General features: G+C 35.8%; 1 protein-coding gene across 1 annotated transcript in view; it reads right to left on the bottom strand.

Moving 5' to 3' along the window:
- Positions 1–22,706, bottom strand: part of Mtrex (Mtr4 exosome RNA helicase) — a 62,754-nt gene that overhangs the window by 2,492 nt on the left and 37,556 nt on the right. Inside the window, exons 17-25 of the mRNA XM_048368557.1 lie at positions 21,456–21,628; positions 20,940–21,008; positions 17,661–17,789; positions 11,544–11,654; positions 11,036–11,224; positions 9,650–9,813; positions 7,047–7,152; positions 4,691–4,747; positions 2,027–2,189 (exon numbers count right to left, since the gene is read on the bottom strand). Of these exons, the coding sequence (XP_048224514.1) occupies positions 2,027–2,189; positions 4,691–4,747; positions 7,047–7,152; positions 9,650–9,813; positions 11,036–11,224; positions 11,544–11,654; positions 17,661–17,789; positions 20,940–21,008; positions 21,456–21,628 (1,161 nt within the window). The remainder of the gene's footprint in view (positions 1–2,026; positions 2,190–4,690; positions 4,748–7,046; positions 7,153–9,649; positions 9,814–11,035; positions 11,225–11,543; positions 11,655–17,660; positions 17,790–20,939; positions 21,009–21,455; positions 21,629–22,706) is intronic.

The following is a 22,706-nucleotide window of genomic DNA, read 5'->3' as shown; positions in this document are numbered from 1 at the left end:
GTACTTTACAATTATACAATTTATAAGTAAGCTATACGTATACTTAAAATTAAATATTATAAAGCCAGTCCTGGTGGCTTACAACTATAACTAGATATTCAGGAGGCTGAGATATGAGAATAGCTATTTAGAGCCAGCCTGGGCAGACAAGTCTGAGAGATGCAGCAAAAAGAAGTGGAGGTGTGGTTCAAGCAGACTGAAATGGGAAGTGGGTACTGACTGCTCTTTTTCAAGAGCTTAGCTGTAAAAGGAATGAGAGAGTGAGGATGAGGAAAATAACTCCCATGCCCAAGTGGGCAGCAGCAGTTAATGTTTATTAAATACAAAGTGCAAAGTGTGGCACACCAGCACCAGTAGCAGGTACAGTCAAGCAAAACTTGCCCAGGATCTTTCATCTATCAAGCAGGTAGGATTACGGCTCTTTAGCAAAAATGGTATGATTCAACAAGAAGGAGGAGGAGGAAGACCCTGGGATTCAGAGCAACAGGGAGCATAAGTCTTTTCTCCAGGGTCGAAGATATATATGGATGAATTTCTGGGTAAGAAGAGATGCCTACTGGTGTTAACTTTCTTCAGGAGAGGGAGCAGGCAAGAAGCAGAGCTGAAGTGGGAAAAATGCTTGTGAGCAGTGAAGATCTGGAATTGCCATTAAGGAAAGCGGAAGAGGAAGCCCTGAGAGAATTCTGCATGGGGGAAGGATTTGAGGACCATACAACTCAATTATATCTCTAAAGATTGAACTGGGTTGGTGATACCTAAGGTAAAAGATGGAAGGAACCCCATTACTTCCTACTCTTAACGCTTGAGGTTACTGCAGAGGATCTACTGAGAGGCTCAGAGGATTTTCTTCAAGCAGAGTAACTGTGTCCTGTCCACTGCAGGCGTGAAAAAGTGAAGTGCTTATGTGATAGCCATCAACTCATGTTGTTACTCAGAGAACTCATCCTGACCTTTAAATTATTTCAAGATTTGGAAAATCAGCAGATTTGAAAAATTTGAAAAATAGAAGAGGTTTGGTGTCTCCTTTAAAAATTACCTTTAAATACTGATTGATTTCACAGCCAACACATTCCAGATATGAATGTCACTTAGCCACTCTCAATCTTGGTATAAAATAGGAAACACAAGAGGTGCTTCATACCTTTTTAGGTGCAGGTTAGTAATTTTAGATGTATGATTAGAGATTAAGATATTCTTTTCCCCCCTTTCTCCCCCATCTGAAAAGGTGGAGTATCTATAATTAGCAATGTACAGCAAAGGCTTCAGTTTCAATCCTGGCCTAAGAGTTCATGGAACAATCTTAGACTTTTACAAGGTGGGACTTGAACTCCTAATCTTCTCAGCCTCTAGAAGACACACACAGACACAGACACACAGACAGACACAGACACACACACAACACTCGTGTTAATTAACATATGTTAATTATGCTAATATACAATGCATAATATAATGGTAACTAATGTTAATTAACATGTATAATGTTAATTATGTAATCTAGAAGGGATTATTATGAGATGAGAATGTATGTAAAGTGTTTAATGGCTGTCAACAAAACAACAGAAGCTCAATAAGTGCTGGCTCTACTTGTTACTTCTGTTTTTGGATGCTAGAACTGTATTTTAGAACTTAAAGCACACAGACTATGCTTTTTTAATAATACAAAGAAGCCAGGCACGGGTGGCTCACATTTGTAATTCTAGTTACTCAGGAAGCTGAGATTTGAGGATCACGATTGGATGCCAGCACAGTCAGGAAAGTCCATAAAACTCTTTTATCTCCAATGAACCACAAAAAGCGGGAGGTGGTGCTGTGGCTCTAGTAGCAGCCCAGAGATCAGCATAAAGTTATTACTCTGATCGTTAGTATATTGCTCAATTCCTTTTTTTTGTGTGTGTATGGTAAGAGGGAGGGATTCTAAGACTCTATATATGGTAGGCAAGCACTCTACCAATGAGGAATAACCCTAGCCTTAAGTGCATTTCTTGTATCTAGAAAAATATATGAATGAAAAATTTAACCATACCTTCAAAGACATCTGTCATTTTGCAGATATGAGCAAATGTAGCTCCAGTTGCCCAAGTATATACCACATCCATCAAGTGAGGTTTGAATGAGTTTAGATAACTTTCCTCATCAATTTCCAATTTGGCTTCAGCTGAAACTTTTGCAATTCTTTTAGCACATTCCTTTAAAAGATAAAAAACATGGTTAAAATTCCTTACTTATGAACACTCATATAACTTTTATTCTGTAGGTTTCCAAAGCTAGTTTTCTACAAGTCCCTTTTTCATCTTAGATATTATTGTATCACTTAGATATTCTTTTCTAAGTAGGCAGCACAGTGCTTGCACTGCTAAATGTTCAACTAAGTTTTCAAAAGTCATATTGGCTGAGAAAAATAAAAGCATGATTTTAGGTTATATCATTAAAAAAAATAGAAATCTTCAAGGGCAGCATTTAACTTATCTCCAGCTCATTCACTAAAAATAACAAAGAATAAATTATAGAGAAAAAAATCCTACAGTTAAAAATAAATAAATAAAAAATCCTACAGTAAAATATTTCCTCACTAATTCATGAAAATACATGAATATTTGCTGTTCTCAAATTTTAATAATACTAATGGGATATGAACTGTTAACACTGATTCATTTTCCTTCTCCTGGTATAAGGCCTTACTTAGCCCATCTTTCCATTTTCCTGTTTACTGCTGAAAAAGGCAGGCCAAAATCAGTTCATTCAGAGAATGACAGACAGGAATTTTATTTCTGTAAGGATCTACATACAATCTAATAAAACTGATTTTAAAACTTTATTGCACACAAACACCATCAAAACTGCACTCAAGAATTCACAGAAGGGGCTGGGAATATGGCCTAGTGGCAAGAGTGCTTGCCTTGTATACATGAAGCCCTCCGTTCGATTCCCCAGCACCACATATATAGAAAATGGCCAGAAGTGGCACTGTGGCTCAAGTGGCAGAGTGCTAACCTTGAGCAAAAAAGAAGCCAGGGACAGTGCTCAGGCCCTGAGTCCAAGGCCCAGGACTGGCAAAAAAAAAAAAAAAAAAAAAAAAAGAATTCACAGAAGAGAAAAATCCCTAATATTCACATGATAGTTCAAAAGACCAATGAACCGGCAAGGCAACCTTGAGCAAGTCGTCTCTGATTTCGTAATACAACAGTAAAAGAAAAATCCTGTTACTGAAACAAAAGTAGACACATGGGAAACAAAGCCAAAATACACCCACACCCCCAGTCATTGGATTATTCACACAGGGGCAAAAAACATACCATTTAAGACAGCCTACTCAACCAATGTTTTCTAGAAAACTATGTTCACATGCAGAAGACTGAAACTAGACTCCTATCTCTCACCTTATGCAAACTCAATTCAAACTGGACCAAACACCTTAATGAAGACCTTGCACTTTGAAGCTACTAGAGGAAAACAGGTAAGCCATTTCTTGGTAAGGTACAGGCAATGTCTCACTGACTAGGACTGAGAGCTCAGAAAAATATTAAGTCCTGACAAATGGCACTACATTAATTTAAAAATAAGATTTTTGCACAGCAAAGAAAACAACTAACAGGGCTGGGAATATGGCCTAGTGGCAAGAGTGCTTGCCTCCTACACATGAAGCTCTCAGTTCGATTCCCCAGCACCACATATATGGAAAACGGCCAGAAGGGGCACTGTGGCTCAGGTGGCAGAGTGCTAACCTTGAGCAGGAAGAAGACAGGGAGGGTGCTCAGGCCCTGAGTCCAAGGCCCAGGTCTGGCCAAAAAAAAAAAAAAAAGGAAACAACTAACAAAGTGAAGAGACAGCCTGCAGAATGAGAAAAATCTTTCTTTGCAAGCTACATGTGGGGTAGGAGATTAGTATCTGGGATATATAAAGAGCTCAAATCATTGAAGAATAAAATATAGGGCAAATGAACAGACAATTCCAAAAGGAAAACATGTACAATATCCTTATCCATTAGGATAAGATGGGGAAAAACATGTGGCACATATATAAAGTGGAATATGATCTTGAAACTGAACATCATCATACTAAGCAAAATAAACCAAATATTACATGTTTTCAGACTACCAAAAACATAATAATGTGAAGAGGTTGATCACTTGGAGGAACAGGAAAGACTAGAATGGAGGCTATATAGATGAAAATGACCAAAGTACAGTATGTGCATATATGAGAACATAGTAAAACTCACTTTGTTTTAATATACATTAACTAAAATCAACAGAAAAAAATCACTGCAAACTAGAATGTAAAATGTACAAGAAATTTAAACTAAACCTAGTCTATAGGATGCCATTTCTAAATACTAAAGAAAATGATACAAGTAATAAATTGTCAGATAGCCTATCCATATTATTTGGTTTAAACTTGGCACTCAACAAACTTCACACAAGTGATTGCAACAATGAAGAAAGTTTAATTACTAAAATGAAGATAAAAGAAAATAGTGATAAAACACCATTAAATGGAAGTGTTCGACTATGGTAGAGCACTTGCTTCAGGAAATACAGCTTCAAGTTCAATGTCAATATCAATGCAAAATTTTAAAAATTAAAGTAACATTAAATGACATGACTCACATCATTTCTCTGTAAGACAATAATTAAACTGTACTATAATTAGACTGTCAAAACATTTATTTTGTAGTGTACAATCTCACCTGCATTTGACGAAGTGGTCCAGCTAATTGTTCTGTTAACTTGGGCATCTCACTAGACTATAAAAAAAGGGAAGTTAGATATAAAAATCCAAGTTTAAAGTATAGTTGCATACTAACTGCTTGTTTAAATGAAGGCTTCTATGATACCTTTTCAAGTCTAATCTCAAGGCGTGAATTATTAGCATTTTGAGTTTCTAATCAACTCAAGTTTAATATAAGAAAAATCATTTTCATCCTCAATTACATTCAGAAGAAAATATTACACTGCTAAATCTGCAAAGTGTGCTCACGAGCCACCTTTTTGCCTTATCAATGGAAATGAGATCAGATATCAAAATCAGATACATCAACATGATAAATGGCTTACTTAAGTCGGAAACAACTTTAGTTTCTAAAAAATTCTAGATTAGTAGAAATCAAACATTTGGAATAAAGAACATTAAAAATAATGTCCCTAGCCAGGTGCTGGTGGCTCATGTCTTTTATCCTATCTACCAGGAAGGCTGAAATCTGAGAATGCCAGGCTGATGGCTACCATTGACCCCAAAGCCTTAGATTTTTGTCTCCTGAATAGCAAGATCACAGCTCAAGCCACTGTTACCCTGTTTTTAAATTACTGTTAGTATTATTTTAAAATGTGGCTGGGTGCTGGTGTCTCACACCTGTAATCCTAGCTACTCAGGAGGCTGAGATCTGAGGATTGTGGCACAAAGCCAGCCCAGGAAGGAATGTCTGTGAAACTCTCTCTCTCTCTCTCTCTCTCTCTCTATATATATATATATATATATAATTTATTATCAAACTGAATTACAGAGAGGTTACAGTTTCATACATTAGGCATTGGATACATTTCTTGTACTGTTACCTCGTCCCTCATTCCCCCCTCCCTCATCCCCTTTCCTTCCCCTCCCCCCCGTGAGTTGTTCAGTTCATTTACACCAAACAGTTTTGCAAGTATTGCTTTTGTAGTTGTTTGTCTTTTTTTACCCTGTGTCTCTCGATTTTGGTATTCCCTTCCAATTTCCTAGTGTGAAACTCTTATCTCCAATTAACCACCAGAAAACTGAAAGTGGTGCTGTGGCTCAAGTGGTATAGTCCGCTAGCCTTGATCTGAAGAGCTCAGGGACAACATCTACACCCAGAGTTCAAAGACTCAGAGCTGGGAAAAATAAATAAAATCAGATAACAATAAGTTGTATTGGAAGAAAAGTGTCCTTGTCTTAATCTCTTATTTTCCTCAATCCATTCATAACCATTGAAGCCTTAAATTTGAAAAATTGAAAACATATATTACTTTTTAAAATAATTAATGCTGGTTTTAAAAATGCATACTAAAACTATACTCTTTACCTGACTTATGTAACTGTAACCCTTCTGTTTATCACTTTTATAACAACAACGACGACGAAACAAATTTAGGGGCGAGAATGTGGCTTAGCAGTAGAGGACTTGCCTTGCATGATGCTGTGGCTCAAGTGGTACAGTGCTAGCCTTGAGCAAAAGAAGCTCAAGGAGAGTGCCCAGGCTCTGAGTTCAAGCCCCAGGACTGGCCAAAAAAAAATTACATTAAAAAAAGAAACACACTTCAAATTAGTATTCTTGTGTGTTCCATCTAAAACTTCAGTGTTAGATTTCTTTACCAGACAAATACTCTACTGCTGAGGTATATCCTTAGCCCAGCCATTTTGGACTAATCACGTACATGAAAAAGTTACTATTAAACCTTCAAGAGTTACTGTCTCTGCTTCACACCTTACCCACGAAAACTAAGATTTCAGTTTCTAACAGAATCAATTTGGTTCAAAGTTACGTCTATTAATGGGGTGTGTTTAATGTAATCTCACCATCTCCCTTCAGTTTCATTACATTTCCCTAAGTTTACTTTCAGAAATCTTTTTTCTTTCTAGGACAATGTGACTGGGATAGATTAAAAAAACAAAAAACAAAAAAACTGGGCTATAGGAAAAATTAAAAACTTGGAATATGACCAGTAATGACTGGCCAAAAATAAAACCTTACTCTCTTATATGTATTTAATATTATCAAAGATTATATTATAATAGAGCTGGTTCCAGGGCCTGGGCACTGTCCTTCAGCTTTTTTGCTCAAGGATGGTAATCCTCCACTTGAGCCACAGCTTCACTTCTAGTTTTTTGATGGTTAATTGGAGATAAGACTTTCCTGCCCAGGCCGACTTGAAATCACAATCCTCAGATCTCAGTTTCCTGAGCTAGAAGAATAAGAGGAGTGAGCCACTAGTGCCTGTCTGATACAGTATTGTTATAATTAAGAAATATCCATTATACTATTTAATCTCAACTATATAATGTATGAATTAACAAATCTATCAACTTACATTCTCTTGAAACACAAAGCAGCTTAATAATGCAGTTGCTTGTTCTGCAGAAAGGTCATTAAAAAGGCCATTAAACATCATCTCAGTGAGAAGGAGCTCATCAGCACTATCATAAAAAGAAGAGATAAATTTCAAATGCCAAAGACATATGTAGCATTAACATATAGTTTTTAATTAAACATATTAATAAGGAGAAATCAATGGGAAAGATTTAAAGGAAAGAGCAGGACTATATTTTCAAATTACAAGTAGGAAATGTTGAATGGACATTTCATATAAAAGATCTCAAATAGCAAAATGCAAATGGTCTCTCAACTTATCAGAGAAAAGTCATAAGCACTTTTTTCCTGGGATCACAGGACTCTAATTGTAAGCATTTGTTATTAATCTACAGAGTAATAGAAACAATCTTTATTGGAATGTACCAATAAGATCACATTTTGCATCTTATTTTCCTAGTGCTGAAAGTATATATGATGCCAGAAATGGTAACATGATCTGAGTACCCAGCAAGCTGAGTGTTGTAAGTTCAAGGCCAACCCAAACTACAAAGTTAAGACACCATCTCAAAACAAATGTGTATGTAACCAAGATGGGTAAAAAGGCCTTTGATTTCAAGTTACTGTTCATCAATAGTCTATGAATCTGTAAAATATCTGTCTGGCTAATACAAATCTAGATTTCAAACATATCTCTAATCAGTACTGGCCTGTCAATATTTGGCTGCTTCAAAACTGTCTTTTAGCATCGAGGATGAATGGTCCACTACTACACAGACAAAACATCCTGTGAATTTCAAAAGTTAAGGATTCCAAAAGTTAAGAATTTAAAAGGTTATGGTTTCTAAGGCTGATGTAAAATTTTAGATTTTGAAGATGGCAACAGTTCCTTTTGGGGGAGAGGGGCGGTATACAGTTTTGCACTCAGAGCTTTGCACTTTCTAGCAAAGCAGGCACTCTATGACTTATGTAATCCCAGCCCTTTTTTTTAAGTGTTGGTTAATTTTAAGATAGATGTCACTCTACGTCTGAGCCAGCCTGGACGGCAACCCTTTCATTTAAGCTTCTCCATATAACCGCAATGACAGGTGCATTATCACCTTGCCCAATCTTGGGTTAAGAGTGAATCTTGTAAACTTTCTTCTTTTTTTTGGGGGGGGGGGAAGGAGAGGGGAAGTCAGGCTGGCTTTGAACCCCAAATCTCCCAATCTCTGCTCCCAAGTAGCTTTGATTACAGGCTTGAGGTACCACACCAAACAATACAACAGCATCTCTTATTCCACAATGCCTTCTAGACCCACACTGATCTATATAAACTACCCTATACTCATGTGACAATTTAACATTTTAAGCTGTTTCCCCAGTTTCAATGATCACATCTCAAGTGGTATGTGCTAAGGGCCACAGTAAAGACAGTGCAAGTATAGAAAAATCCAATCATTACAGAAACCTATATGGGACAGTAGCCACTTCCCCTTTTAAGATGGAGACTAACTGTCCTTTATTTGATTCCAGGAGCATTTTAATTCAAATGTGATGAGAATGTGGTCCACGTAATGGTATATGATATGCATAGGTAACAAAGTAAAACAAGGCCAGAAAACAGGATGCACTTTCACCTTATTCTTTTCTTTTTTTTTTTTTTGGCCAGTCCTGGGCCTTGGACTCAGGGCCTGAGCACTGTTCCTGGCTTCTTCCCGCTCAAGGCTAGCACTCTGCCACTTGAGCCACAGCGCCACTTCTGGCCGTTTTCTGTATATGTGGTGCTGGGGAATCGAACCTAGGGCCTCGTGTATCCGAGGCAGGCACTCTTGCCACTAGGCCATATCCCCAGCCCTCACCTTATTCTAGTCAGTGCTATCACTGAGTAATGACAGTAGTCCATATGAAAACAGAGAGGGGAAAAGAGAAAAGGGAAAGGTAGGTGAGGGAGAGAAGAAGAGATCCACCCATCCTACCATTACCCAGTTGTTGCAGACTTTTACCATTGTAGTTTAACCACAAGTCTCGCGGCAATGAGAAGATCCAAGCAAGGCCTTAGTGAATTTCTGACACAAAGAAGCCATTACAAAAAAAGGAACTATTGTTTTAAGTCCAAACAGTTGAGAGGTCATTCGTAATGTAACCGATTACCAAAACCAAGACTAATAGAGTGGTTCCTCAGTCTCTGAGAGGGATTATTTGTTTTGTTGCTTTAAAAATATCTCTATGAATACTAAAACTTGAAGATACTTACTTGAAGTCCCTTACATAAAATGGCATGGTATTTGCATACAGCCTATATAGAAATCCTTTCTATATGGCATCCCTAGATTATTTATAAAACCAAGTAAAAGTTGTGTAAATAACAGCTTAGGGAATAATGACCAATTCAAGGTGTTCATTAATATAAAAAGGGCTAGAAATTAGAAATGGTTGAGTTCATTACTACACTACAAGAGGCTTTTCGTATTTCTTGATTGTACTGCAACAGTACTGGATGTGTATAAAACCTTTATATCTAAGACAGACTTTTTGCTAAAGATTAACATCCTTCATTTAAAAATAATATGCTATTTGAAGATCTTAAGCCATTTAAAAATTTCTAGCAGAATCAGATTTTACCTGCTGATCTCACACGCCACCCTTCCTTTCATCTCTATGACATCAGAGGAAGTAGCGAAGCCCAACCTTCTTAAAACACGTTTGCGACATTTAAGCTCATCCATTTGCAGGACAGTTCTTGCTTTTTTCAGTTCTCGTTTTGCAGATTTAATATCTACTGCAATCTATGCCATATAAAAGCAAAGAAAATTTAATAATAAAGTGAACATTTATGTAAATGAATTTTCTTTGGCTTCATACATAATTTTTAAGAAGTTGTACAAATAGGAATTGCCTTTAACAAAGCAGTTTATGAACACTGTACAATAAAACCCCTTTCAACAGTTCACCTCAGTCCTACCCTTATTATTTTTCTTAATTTTGTAGGATATACAATAGGTTCTTGGCTACATTCTCCATCTCTTTTTAAATTAGTATACTTGTTAGATGTATAACCCCTTGTACATCATTGTAACATTTGCAGCCATGTATAGAATATATCCTGATAAATCACTGTCCTCTTAACACTCTTGCCCTTCTTAATCCATTTCAACAGGTATCCTTGGTTCTGTTTTCATAAATGCAAATTCCTTTAATCATGCTCATCCTCATCCAATCTCTTCATTAGCCACCTCCAACAGTTTGATTTATTTTACTTTCCCATCACTCTTTTTTTTTTTTTTTTTACATAAAGTACTTATCTAGTTGGTAGAAGCTAAAGAGTGACAAACACAGAATGACTGCTAACAGATACAAAGTTGTTGGTCTTTTTTGTGGGTTATGGGGCTTGAACTCTTGAACTTGGGGCATGAATGCTATGCCTGAGCTCTCCAGCTCAAAGCTAGCACTCTTACCACTTTGAGCCACAGCTAACTTCTGGTTTTCTGGTGGTTAACTGGAGATAATAGTCTCCTGAATAAACAAACAAACAAAAAAAGACTCTCCTGGACTTTTCTACCTGGGCTGGCTCTGAACCATGATTATCAGATCTTAGCCTCCTGAGTAGCTAGGATTACAGGAGTGAGCCACCAGCAACTGGCTCAAAGTTGTTTTTTCTTTTATGATGAAAAAAATGTTCTCGAATTAATATAGTAGTGAGGGGTTATAGCAATCTGTGAATATATTAAAAAGCCTGAATTTTCAGCATACTTTAAAATGTATTATGCTATATAAATTGTATCTTAATTTTTAAAAACTACTTTAAAAAGTTCAATTAAATATTAAACTATAGTAAAACAAACATTGATTTTCTGACAATGGTTTATATTCCTACGTTGATAAGTTCATTTAAAAGATTGCTATTCATTCTGTTATAACTAAAAAAAAAAACCAAGAAAATGAAAACCATGTATTTATTTAATAAAAATATATAGAACTCAAATATAAAAATAAAACTTTTTGCCATACCTGAGCTTTTTTTTCACATAGTGTATATACAGTTTCTAAATTGGGGTCATTGTGAAGTGGATGAGAATACATTCGATGTTCAAAAGCCTCTACTTTCTGGATAACTTTTTTTAGCCCTTGATCTTGAATGCCCATGTCATCAATGGGATCTAATAAAGGAACACCATCAGGAAAACGTTTCTGAACCTCCTGAAACAAAATATGTGGAATTAATTCTCCCTTAGACAAAATGCGAAAGAATAAACAAAATCCATTATTTTATTTAGTTCTATTCATATTCATAAAAAAGTTAATATATAATATTTATCCCAGTTAAATTAGAAGATATATACTTGGTTGGCAGACTCAGAGGGAATGAATTTAAATACAGATCTGCTATGATATTTTTATGAAAAACATTGGGATTACATTTTTCCTGAATTGAATTTATTTAAAAGAACTTTTGGTATCGTCTCATATACCCTATTTATATAAAATTTATATTTATGTATAAAACTAACATGCATACCTGTATTGACTTTAAGACACTCTGTCTATTGTCCACTGGCCGAAGGTCTTTAGGAATGTAAAGCCTAATGCTGCTGATAGCAGAGAGGAGATGCACTAAAACTGGAACAACCTATGAAGAAAACATCATATACTACTACAATTAAAATGGCCCATTTTTAAGTTTACAGATCACATAAGGATTATCTAATTTCCCACAAGTACCAATTCAAGAATATGAACTAGACTAGAATCACGCACTATCTTTAGCTATAATACTCTATCACTTTGATGCTGGAACGGTTCTTCAGTTTTTCTGTCTTAGACCATAATTTACACACACACACACACAATTTATTTCACAGAATAGAACTCAGGGCCTGGGCCCTATCCCCAAGCTTTTTCTGCTCAAGGCTAGCACTCTACCATTTGAGCCACAATTCTACTTCCAATTTTTGTTGGTTAGTTAAGATAAGAATCTCAGGGACTTTCCTGTGTGGGATGGCTTCAAACCACAATCTTCAGACCTCAGTCTCTGGAATAGCTAGGATTACAGGCGTGCACCACTGGTGCTGACAGAATTAAGATTTATTGTGGGGCTGGGAATATGACCTAGTAGCAGAGTGCTTGCCTCACATACATGAACCCCTAGGTTCGATTCTTCAGCACCACATATATAGGAAAAGCCAGACGTGGCGCTGTGGCTCAAGTGGTAGAGTGCTAGCCTTGAGCAAAAAGGAAGCCAGGGAGAGTGATCAGGCCTTGAATTCAAGCCTCAGTACTGGCAAACATATATATTTATCATGATGCAACCACTGTTTCACATGAAACAATCATGTGGGCAATCGTTGACAATTTGCTAGAATACCAAGAACACCAACAGTGGAAATATTTGTGTGATCAGACCTATGGATCTTTGCAATGTGTCATGAATCAATTTCCCTCTAAACAAACAAATGATATGATAAACAATGCCAGTAAGTTATGTCAATATATTCTTAATAAATTTCCAGCAATGTGATCTCTTCAAACTAAGATTACTAGCTAAAATACAAGATAGCTCTTAAATTTTTTAGTCAAGCTAACTGATTTTAGAACCAACTAGATTTTATCACAGAAAGGTGAGAGTTAACTAGTGTATTGCTGATTAAATTGTAAAAAAAAAACAAAACTGATTTGTGCCTTGTTCTAATTTAAGATCTGAGTAATGTCATAATGACTGTATGAACTAGATGTATTTTCTTTATCTAGGAGAATGTCAGTAAAAAAGGTCATAAACCTCCCAAGTCTTCTCCTTGGTAAAAGCAGTGGGAATGTGGGAAGAACTGTCAAAATTAACTGCTTCAGAATTCTGGAAATCAGCAAAAGTCTCAAAGTAGTCCAAAGAGCATTCAGTCAACCAAAATGACTTCTGATTAAGAAAAGCAAAAGCGAGACCAATGTGGTATTTCAACTTCCTCTTCTCCCGTTCCACATCCTGACTCCACAGAAGTCTGAGAACCAAGTCTGTAATACTAGTAGAACCAGTCTGACACCCAGTGGAGGAAACAGAAGAGGGCTAGAATTTCTTCAAAGCCCAGTTTCCAAAGAACTGTCATTATTTCACTTGTCAGATCATTCTCTGAAAGACTACATCTACAGCTATCTCTATTTGAACTTGCTCAGTAAAATGGTATTTTTCTTTGGGGAAGTTGTCCAAAATAATAAAAGGCCTTGTTTAATATCATTGCTGACTGAGATAATGAATGATAGTAGCTGGGACAAACTGAAGGTCAACTAAAACACTTAAAAGTAAAATTTGGGGAAAAAGAAGTTCACAGGAAGAACTTTGAACTTAGAATTTAGAAACGTACAGGCAAATCTCAGAAAGATGTAAAAGGGCCTTAAGCTGTCATCTATCTAATCAAGAGATTACACATATAGAACTACAGTAATGTTAGTTCCCTGGGTAAGTGTTAAGACCATAATCCAAGACGAAGGACTTCAGTGACAGGTATCTAAAGAAGTATGCACATTTATTTCCTATTCACAAAACTAGCCAAGCAGTGGAGACACAAACACACCTCACAGATTTAACAATTACCTTAGAAAAACAACGTAACTACTCAGATTGCAACAAAAATAAAGTCTAGGAAACTTGGAAAAAAATTTTATTTCCAGAGCTACTACAATTACTTAAAATGTTCAGGTTTCAATAAAAAAGTGAGACACATAAAGGGAACAAAAGAAAGCCCATACAAAGAGAAAAAGTACCAAATAAACTGTCCCTAGAAAAAAAAGAGATGCTAGAATTCAGAGTTTAAATTGTCTATTTTAAAAGTTGCCCCAAATTATTTTAAATTTGTTCAGTTTTACTTAAAAATCTGACTTCAATTTGTACTGCAGAGCTAATGACTCAGAAGGCTGAGACATGAGTCATTGGAGCCCAATGATAAGAGTTTGGGGCTCTACCCTGGGCAATACAGTAAGAGCTTTTCTTTTTAAAAAATGAATAAACAAAGTCTGAACACAGTGGCTCATGTCCATAAATCTAGCTACTCGGGAGGCAATGGACAGGATCACAGTTCCAGACATTCATATGGAATAAAATCTTGTCAGGCTATCTCAACCAAAAGGTGAGTATGGTGGTACCCAACTGTCATCCCAGTTAGGCAGGAAATATATATAGAAGGAATACTGTCTAGATTACCCCGAGCATGAATGCAAGAATCTATTTGAAAATAAGAAAATGAAAAGCTCTAGATTCAAATGGCAGAGCACCCGTGTCAAACCCTAGTATCACAAGAAAAAATTTTAAAAAGTCATTTAATGTATCTTGTATCAACTACTAATATTGCATTCCACCACAAACTCTAGTATCTTGATCTTCAAGCAATTATTACCTGTACTAAATGTATAGCTGTGATCTATAATCTTCCTTTTGCTTTTAATACTTATTCCAGTGTGTTTCCAGCATTGAGAACTAAAACAAAAATCATCTATTTAGATCCTGCAACTCTGATCATTACCTCCTGATTATTTTCTCCTGACTTGTCACAGGTAGTTGTGATAAAGGGTAGCAGTCAGGTAACTTTTTCAAACTTTATTTTTAATTAGTTCATTTTTTTATTTTTAATTAGTTTATTTTTGTACTAGGGACTGAACTCAGAACCTTGCACGCTGGCTCAGCTTTCTTGGTATGGACAGTGCTACAATATCTGAGTTACTACCAATCTCATACTTTGTTAGTTAATTGGAGATGGAGTCTCTCAGACTTCTCTGCTCAGGCTGGCTTTAAAGCTTGAACTTCCAGTTCTCCGCCTCCTGAGTTATGAGGATTATAGGTGTGAGGCCCTGGTTCTAACCTAACCTGAATAAAGCTACATAGACACTGCAGCTGTAGCTAAAGTTTCCTTAGAAACTGAGCTCCTATTCAACATATTCATTTAACAAAAGTAATACACAAATTCTGCTTTGGAAGGAACAGTCCTCTGTGTTTTATTATGTCATTGTCATTCAGACATACAACTTGGAGGTTGTAGAAGACTTGGGACTTGAATTCAGTTTCTGACAGTTTTGCTCACTGGCTGGCACTCTACCACTTGAGCCATACCTCCAACCCTGGAGTTGTTTTTATCTACAGAGGGGAGTTTCATGTTGTTTCCAATACTGAGAATGTAATTCTAATCTAAAAAAGTTCCATTCTTCCCCAAAATAAAAAAAAAAGTTTTCCTACCAAGTTCCAAGTCTCACTTCATTTATAAAGTCTACTTTACTTAAAGCTATAGGCATAGAAAAAATACATCTTTGATGTTTATATGTCTTTGAAGAAGCACAAATTTGCTCCCTGTCTTTAAGATGCAATCCTTGATGTCATAAACTAAAAAACAAAAACAATTCATGTTACTTTAGGGATAAGAGAGGGGAAATAGGGAGAATGGAAGGATGAGATTGATCAAGAAGCACTGTACTCATAACCTGATTTATGAACTTGTAACCTCTTTGTACAACTACTAAAGAAAATAATGCATGTTACTATATCATGCCCTTCTCCTTAATTTCCTCACAAGTGGAGACTGAAATAAATGGAATTTTAAAAGAACTATGGGAAAATAAAACAAATAAAAGTGGTAAAGGAGTAAAAGACCCTCAGCTTGCCCAGGAATTTTCCCTTAAGAAGTGTGTTAAACTGCACCTGAGGACTGCAAAGATTGTAGTCTGATTAAGAGGCAAGACAGGCAGGCCTAAAAAAAAACTTAGGCCTTGAACTAAGAAAGAGAACAAACAGGCTTCACCTGAAATGCTAACTCCAATGAATATTATAGTAATGGTTTCCTGGGTTTTTTTCATGGAAAATAATCTGAAGTTCAGCATGAAAGAACACCATACTAATTATCAATGTCTGCCTTAAAAAAGGAAGCCACACATTTGCTATTTCAAGTTGCAAGGACTCCTAAAGTCCCTTCAGGTACAGTGAATATGTGGCAAACTGTGACAAGTTTTGGCCTCTTTGGTTTGTTTGCCAGTCCTGGGGCTTGGACTCAGGGCCTAGGCATTCACTGTCCTCGGCTTCTTTTTGCTAAAGGCTAGTACTCTACTCCTTGAGCCACATTGCCACTTCCAGCTTTTTCTATATATGTGGTACTGAGGAATTGAGCCCAGGGCTTCATGCATACAAGGCAAGCCCTCTACCACTAGATCATATTCCCAGCCCCTAGCCTCTTTTTATATTTAGCGAGTCAGTAGGTAATATAAGTGTTAGGAGGGGGAAAAGACCAAGAACAAAACACCATGTTTCTCTTGGTGGTGAAATTCTTTTTTTTTTTTTTTTTTTTGCCAGTCCTGGGCCTTGGACTCAGGGCCTGAGCACTGTCCCTGGCTTCTTCTCGCTCAAGGCTAGCACTCTGCCGCTTGAGCCACAGCACCGCTTCTGGCGGTTTTCTGTATATGTGGTGCTGGGGAATCGAACCTAGGGCCTCGCGTATCCGAGGCAGGCACTCTTGCCACTAGGCCATATCCCCAGCCCCTTGGTGGTGAAATTCTAAAGAATAAATCTAACACTTAAAAAGACAAGTATCAAAAGGTAATTACCTATAAACTTGTAAAGCATCATTTTAAACATATCCAATAAGAAGTTAACTTTTAAACCTGCAAATTTCTAAGCTCCATAATCATTTATTGATCCAATATAAATATATGATGTTGCAGAGGTAGATTCTACTTCTAGAAGCCAAGTTTATTATCACATATATGACTCCTGAAAGACAAAGCCTTTAAGTCACACACTTGAAGTAAAATATTTGTTTAGCTTCTATGAGGCACTGAGGTTAATTCCTAGTATCATTAAAAATTAAAGAAAAAAAGAAGGTATATCTCATGTGCTAATATCAAATTTTTCTATCCTTTTTGGTTTTGTCTTCATTACTTTTTCAAATGGCGTGCATTTAACTGAAAGCAAGTAAAATTAAGTAATTTTAATTAAAACTCTGGTAATCATTTTTATCACAAAAAAAAACAATACTTTAATCTTTATTTTCAGGACAGTGAAATAAACAGCATGAAGGGAGAGATTCAAACTTTAAAATCAATGAATAATAAAAAATCTATATCCATGGGAAAAATCTAGTTGCACAGAAAAACTTAAACTATTATCTTTTTCTTTATCATTAGTTGCTTGGTCAAAAATTTGATAAGAGAAAACTAAAATTTCTAAGTTGAACAATGTGGTTCTTGCCTGTAATTCTAACTACTGAGGAGGCCAAGATCTGAGGATCAAGGTTCAAAGACAGCCGATGCAGACAAATCCAAGAGACTCTAATTTCCAATTAGCCAGCAAAAATCCTGAACAGCAGGTGTGGCTTAAATGGGAGAGCATCAGTTGAGTGACAAAGCCAAGCAAGAGCATGAGATACTGAGTTCAAGCACCAGTACTGGCACACATACATACATATACATACACATGTATAAATACACACGTATGCACACACACACCCCTAAGATCTTATCACTCTACTAGTATTTCAAATGATTTTAACAGAATATCAAAACATCTTAAACTTCTCATTTACAAATTATGACAGAATGTTCATTACAATCATAATGAAACTTTTATGATGATAAATAATACATAATCTGAAATCTACAGATGAAAAATACAAACCTGCATCTCTCCCTTCTCATCAGGTTTAGCTGGTTTTGCAGCCTCAGTAGCTGAATTCTTCAAACTCTCCTTGCTACAGCGCAGAAGTACTTCTACTACATATAAAGGATCCAGTTCACCAGAATTAGGCTAGGAAAACAGGATAAAAGAAGGCTATTAACTCCTTAAAACAGGTATACAAGGTATACAGGACCTATTTTCTGACATTTTGCATGATGACTAGCATGTAAAATGCAGTACATTTCTTTTAGAAAATGAAGGTTGTTGCTCTGCATCTTTCATTGTTTTCCACTGGATTAGAAAACACAGCAACAACTCAGTATTTATGAATCCTCATTTAATAGTAGGACTAGCTGATAGAAATATCACCTTCAAGTTCCTAATGATTAGTTTGTGTTCTGCCAGAATCAGAAAACTGAGAAAAAAATCATCAGTAACACAAATGACTATCTCCAAGTCATCCTTAATTAAACACACAAAACAGATTGACATTGGCTGCTGGTGGCTCATGCCTATAATAGTAGCTTACTCAGGAGGTAGAGGTCTGAAGACTGAGGCTTAAAGCCAGTCCTAACAAGAAAGTCCATGAGATTTGTATCTCCAATTAATCACCAGGAAACTGGAAGTAGAGGTGTGGCTCAAAGTAGTAGAGTACTGGTCTTGAGCAGAAAAGCTCAGGGATAGCACCCAGTCCCTGAATTCAAGCCCCAAGGGAAAACCAAAAAACCCACAATTGATTATTTAATTGCTGACTATACTGGTACCTTTATAACAGGGCTTCATGTCATTTTATTACATCATTTAGTCTTGTACATTCTAATAAAACCATGTTTCTAAAGATCTTAGGAATACAGAAGCATACTATGGTAATTTGTTTCAGAAGAGTACATTTCAAACTAATCTTTTTGTTAAAGATGGTATTTTTTGACTTGGATTATTTTTTTTTCTTTTTTGCCAGTCCTGGGCCTTGGACTCAGGGCCTGAGCACTGTCCCGGGCTTCTTTTTGCTCAAGGCTAGCACTCTGCCACTTGAGCCACAGCGCCACTTCTGGCCATTTTCTGTATATGTGGTGCTGGGGAATCGAACCCAGGGCCTCATGTATACGAGGCAAGCACCCTTGCCACTAGGCCACATCCCCAGCCCCTGACTTGGATTATTTTTATCTTCAGAGATTACTTATACACGTATATAAACACATATACATATATGTGTAAATTCATATAAATATACCTAATATAATCTAATACATGTAGATAGTTAATCTAATCTGCTTTGTGTGCTTAATTTGTATGATTTGGAGATATTCATTTTCTGTTACTGATGATCTTTTCTAATTTTATGTATACAAAGCATATGTATATACACATATATCTTTATATACATGTGTGTATATATTATATATATAAGTATACACATATCTGGTCATTATTAAGTTAATTTAATGTTATAAACAACTAGATACACAAAGAGCATGTAAAATGAATTTTATGAAATGGAATGAATTATATAAACAATGAGATAAAGAGTTATGACCAACTGCCAGCTCTTGCTAAGGAGACTCATGATAGTCATAGTTACAGAAAGACAATAAAAAGTCCTCTGAGTAGGATGCATTTTGTATCTAATCCCACAAGGTTTAAGCTCAACTCATATTCTATGAGGCCAGGATTACTCAGATACCAAACCCAGATAGACATCACAAGAAAAACCTATAGACTTGTATTTCCTGTAAATATGGGTGTGGAATAATATGCCAGAAATGAATCTAGCAATATATAAAAAAAAATACAATGTGAGAATGTAGGTTGGTTTAACATATGAAAATCAAAGTAATGTAAAATACAATATGAGAATACTAGAGTAAAAAAAAATTACCATCAAATTGACCATCTCAATACACATGTAGAAATAGAGAAACTTTCACGATAAAACATACTTAATAAACTAGGAATATATCATGAAATAAAATACCTATCACAAACCTAAGGTCTTGTTTCCCTACAACAAATGGCTTAAACATCTCAGTTTGCATATTTCTTTCATAAGAAATTTTTAATTATTATTATCTTTAAGTAGTTGTACAAAGGAGTTGTCATTTAACAAAGCAGTCCATGAATACTATATATTTTGATAATGTCACCGCTTTCAACATTCTCACCTGTCCACTCCCTTCCCACCGTTCCCTCATGCTTCTGAATTTTGTAGGATACACACACACATTGGATTCCTAACTGCATTCTCACTGACTAACTTCAAGTTCCAAAACTTAATTCCTAATTGCCTCAACACACATGTACAAAGAAGTTAAAGACAATAAAACCATGAACTAGTCTACTTTAAAAGAACACATATCACATCTACTACAAAGTGGGTTTTAATGATTAAAATGACTTAAGACTATGATTTTCAGATTAAAAAGGCTTGTGGAGTGTAGCTGTCTTGCTTGTAGTCACTTTATTAAGCCTGTCACGTAGTGCTTTCTGCAGCTAGACAAACTAGGTCAATGGCTGACTTATTTCAAAATAGTCACTCTTCTGATAAATTGACAAATACTGCTTGACTTATATGGATAGTAATGTCAAAATATGTATATAAATGATGACCCAAATAAACTTTTTTACTACTTCCATTTGGACAGAATATGAAAACTGACCAGCTCTCCCATCTCTTTTCAAGTTTCTAACCTGTATTTAAAGCAGAATTCTAATCTGTTAAGTATCAAAAGTAAATTCCTTTGGTAATAATCAAGAACAAGATAATCAAATTAAAACAAAACCCTGAAGAAATGGAAGAAAAAAATCTCAATTATCATGAAACAAAAATTTTCATTGCTGGGAAATAATCACATTGCTTCAAACACAAAATTTATAATCATTCATAGAAATGAATTCCTATGGTAGAACTTGTTACTACTTTTAAGGCAATAAATACTATTACTACTTAAAATAATTTTATGAATCTTAAAAAAAAGGCAAAAAACACTTAAGGGCTGGGAATGTGGCTTAGTGGTAGAGTGCTTGCCTTCCATACATGAAAGCCCTGGGTTCAATTCCTCAGTAGCACATACACAGAAAAGGCTGCAAGTTGCGCTGTGGCTCAAGTGATAGAGTGCTAGCTTTGAGCAAAAGAAGCTCAGGGCCCTGAGTTCAAGCCCAGGACTGGCAAAAAAAAAAAACAAAACAAAACAACTTAACTGAAAATACAAATGCAATTCTACTTTAAGAGTAAGTTTACCTACTGAAAATATATATGCAATGCTACTTTAAGAATAAGTTTACCTTAACATTTGACTTTTTCGAGAAATTTACTACTACTCCCCAGCCAAAATCGTCTCCTTCATTCTTTACCTGAAAATGAAAGAGAAACAAAAATGTTCATATCCAGAAAAATCACAGCCTCACATGCATGTTATAGGCCAGTGATTCTAATTTTCTTAATTTTTAAACAAATGTCACTGTTAGATTCCACCATCCCATTCCCAGACAGGGACTTGAACTCTGCATTTGGCAGTTTAGCTCACTAGCTGGCGCTCTGAGCCATGCTTCCAATCTCTGTCAGTGCTAGATTTAAGGACTAGGTTAGTAATCCTACAGAAAAAAAATCACCATCAGACAGCAGCAACAGAAATCTCTCAAAATGGCAAATAAATGCTAGAAATGACAATGCATCGGTTCTACTATTTTAAGTCTTTTATATCTAATGACAGGCCAATGAAACAGGTAATAGAAGACCAACTGTTAAATAAAAATATTGAAATGTTCAAATTGTCTATAAAATAAGAATGACATACGTACCTTTACCAAACGACCAGGTTGTAGAAATGGTAAGCAGTATTTAGGTTTATGAATATAGTCTTCAATCTCTTTACCTAGCTTGGCAAGCTGCTGTCTAATCTTGTAATAGATAACTACACTTTCTTCATTGGGAATCACTATTTTATTATACTGCTCTTCTGAGTTCTTTACCTCTGAAAATTGAAAACACATGAATATCAAAAACATTCTGTACTGTACATAAATTATACCCAAGGCACCTACTATTTCTACTACAACTGCAGAAAACAAAGTCATTTTGCATGATTCCATTGGAAGTTTTGAGGAGATGACTGTAAGGTGTAGTGTCTAGTTTCTTTTCTTATCATTAAGTTGTGCCTTCTCTGATTCATCCCCTCCTCCTTTCCTCTCCTCATAGTTACTGGATTGTCTATTTCTACCCCTATCCTAATCTTGCTGTTCAAAGTATTGACTTTGCTTTCTCTCTCATTCCATAGACTTCAAGCAACTGTTAACAAACTATTTTTATTACAGTAAAATACATATCCACAGAAAATGTAACATTTCAATGAGTCTCATTACTCCAATTTCATATGTAACAAATAAACTATGTGAACCATATTCATTGTCATTCCCATTCTTCCTCTCTACTGCTATGTGAGCCTGAACTACTTTCCTGCTATTCATTTTTTAAGTTTGTATTAATTTACCAAGGGTTTGCACCATCGTATTTAAGACATGCATATATATTTTAATCCTATTAGCCCTCTCTATTGGTTTCTCCTTTATTTACTCCAGTACACCAAAAATTTCTATATGTAGTAAAAATTAGTGAATTTCACTTTTTAGTTCTATGTAATTCCAATACCTGTTATTAAAACCCAAATCTAAGGCACATAAATCTCTTGATCTTGTGGGCTTTTGCTGGGGTGTGGGGGAATCGATATTTATTAAATGACTAAAATTTTTAATCTATTTCCTTATCTGTACTTATTTGTTTTTAAATTTTTTATTGTTCAGTAATTCTACAAAGAAGTTACAATTCCAAAGGTCTTAATCAGGGTCATCCTGCCATAGTTCTTTCCCATTTCCCCCCTGCCATCCCTAACCTCAAGTTACATTGTTCAATTTTTACATAATGTACATTTGAATAAAAAATGACTGCATTTGTCCCCCCCCCCCCGCCCCCGCCATTTGTGTACTCCCCCTCATTTTCCCCAACCAAACATGTTTTTGTTTCTGGTTATTTACTTTGTTAAACCGCTCACTAGT

This window comes from Perognathus longimembris, chromosome 19 (genome assembly GCF_023159225.1).
Source record: "Perognathus longimembris pacificus isolate PPM17 chromosome 19, ASM2315922v1, whole genome shotgun sequence".
NCBI lineage: Eukaryota > Metazoa > Chordata > Mammalia > Rodentia > Heteromyidae > Perognathus > Perognathus longimembris.
This window is presented reverse-complemented; position numbering and strand designations above follow the sequence as displayed.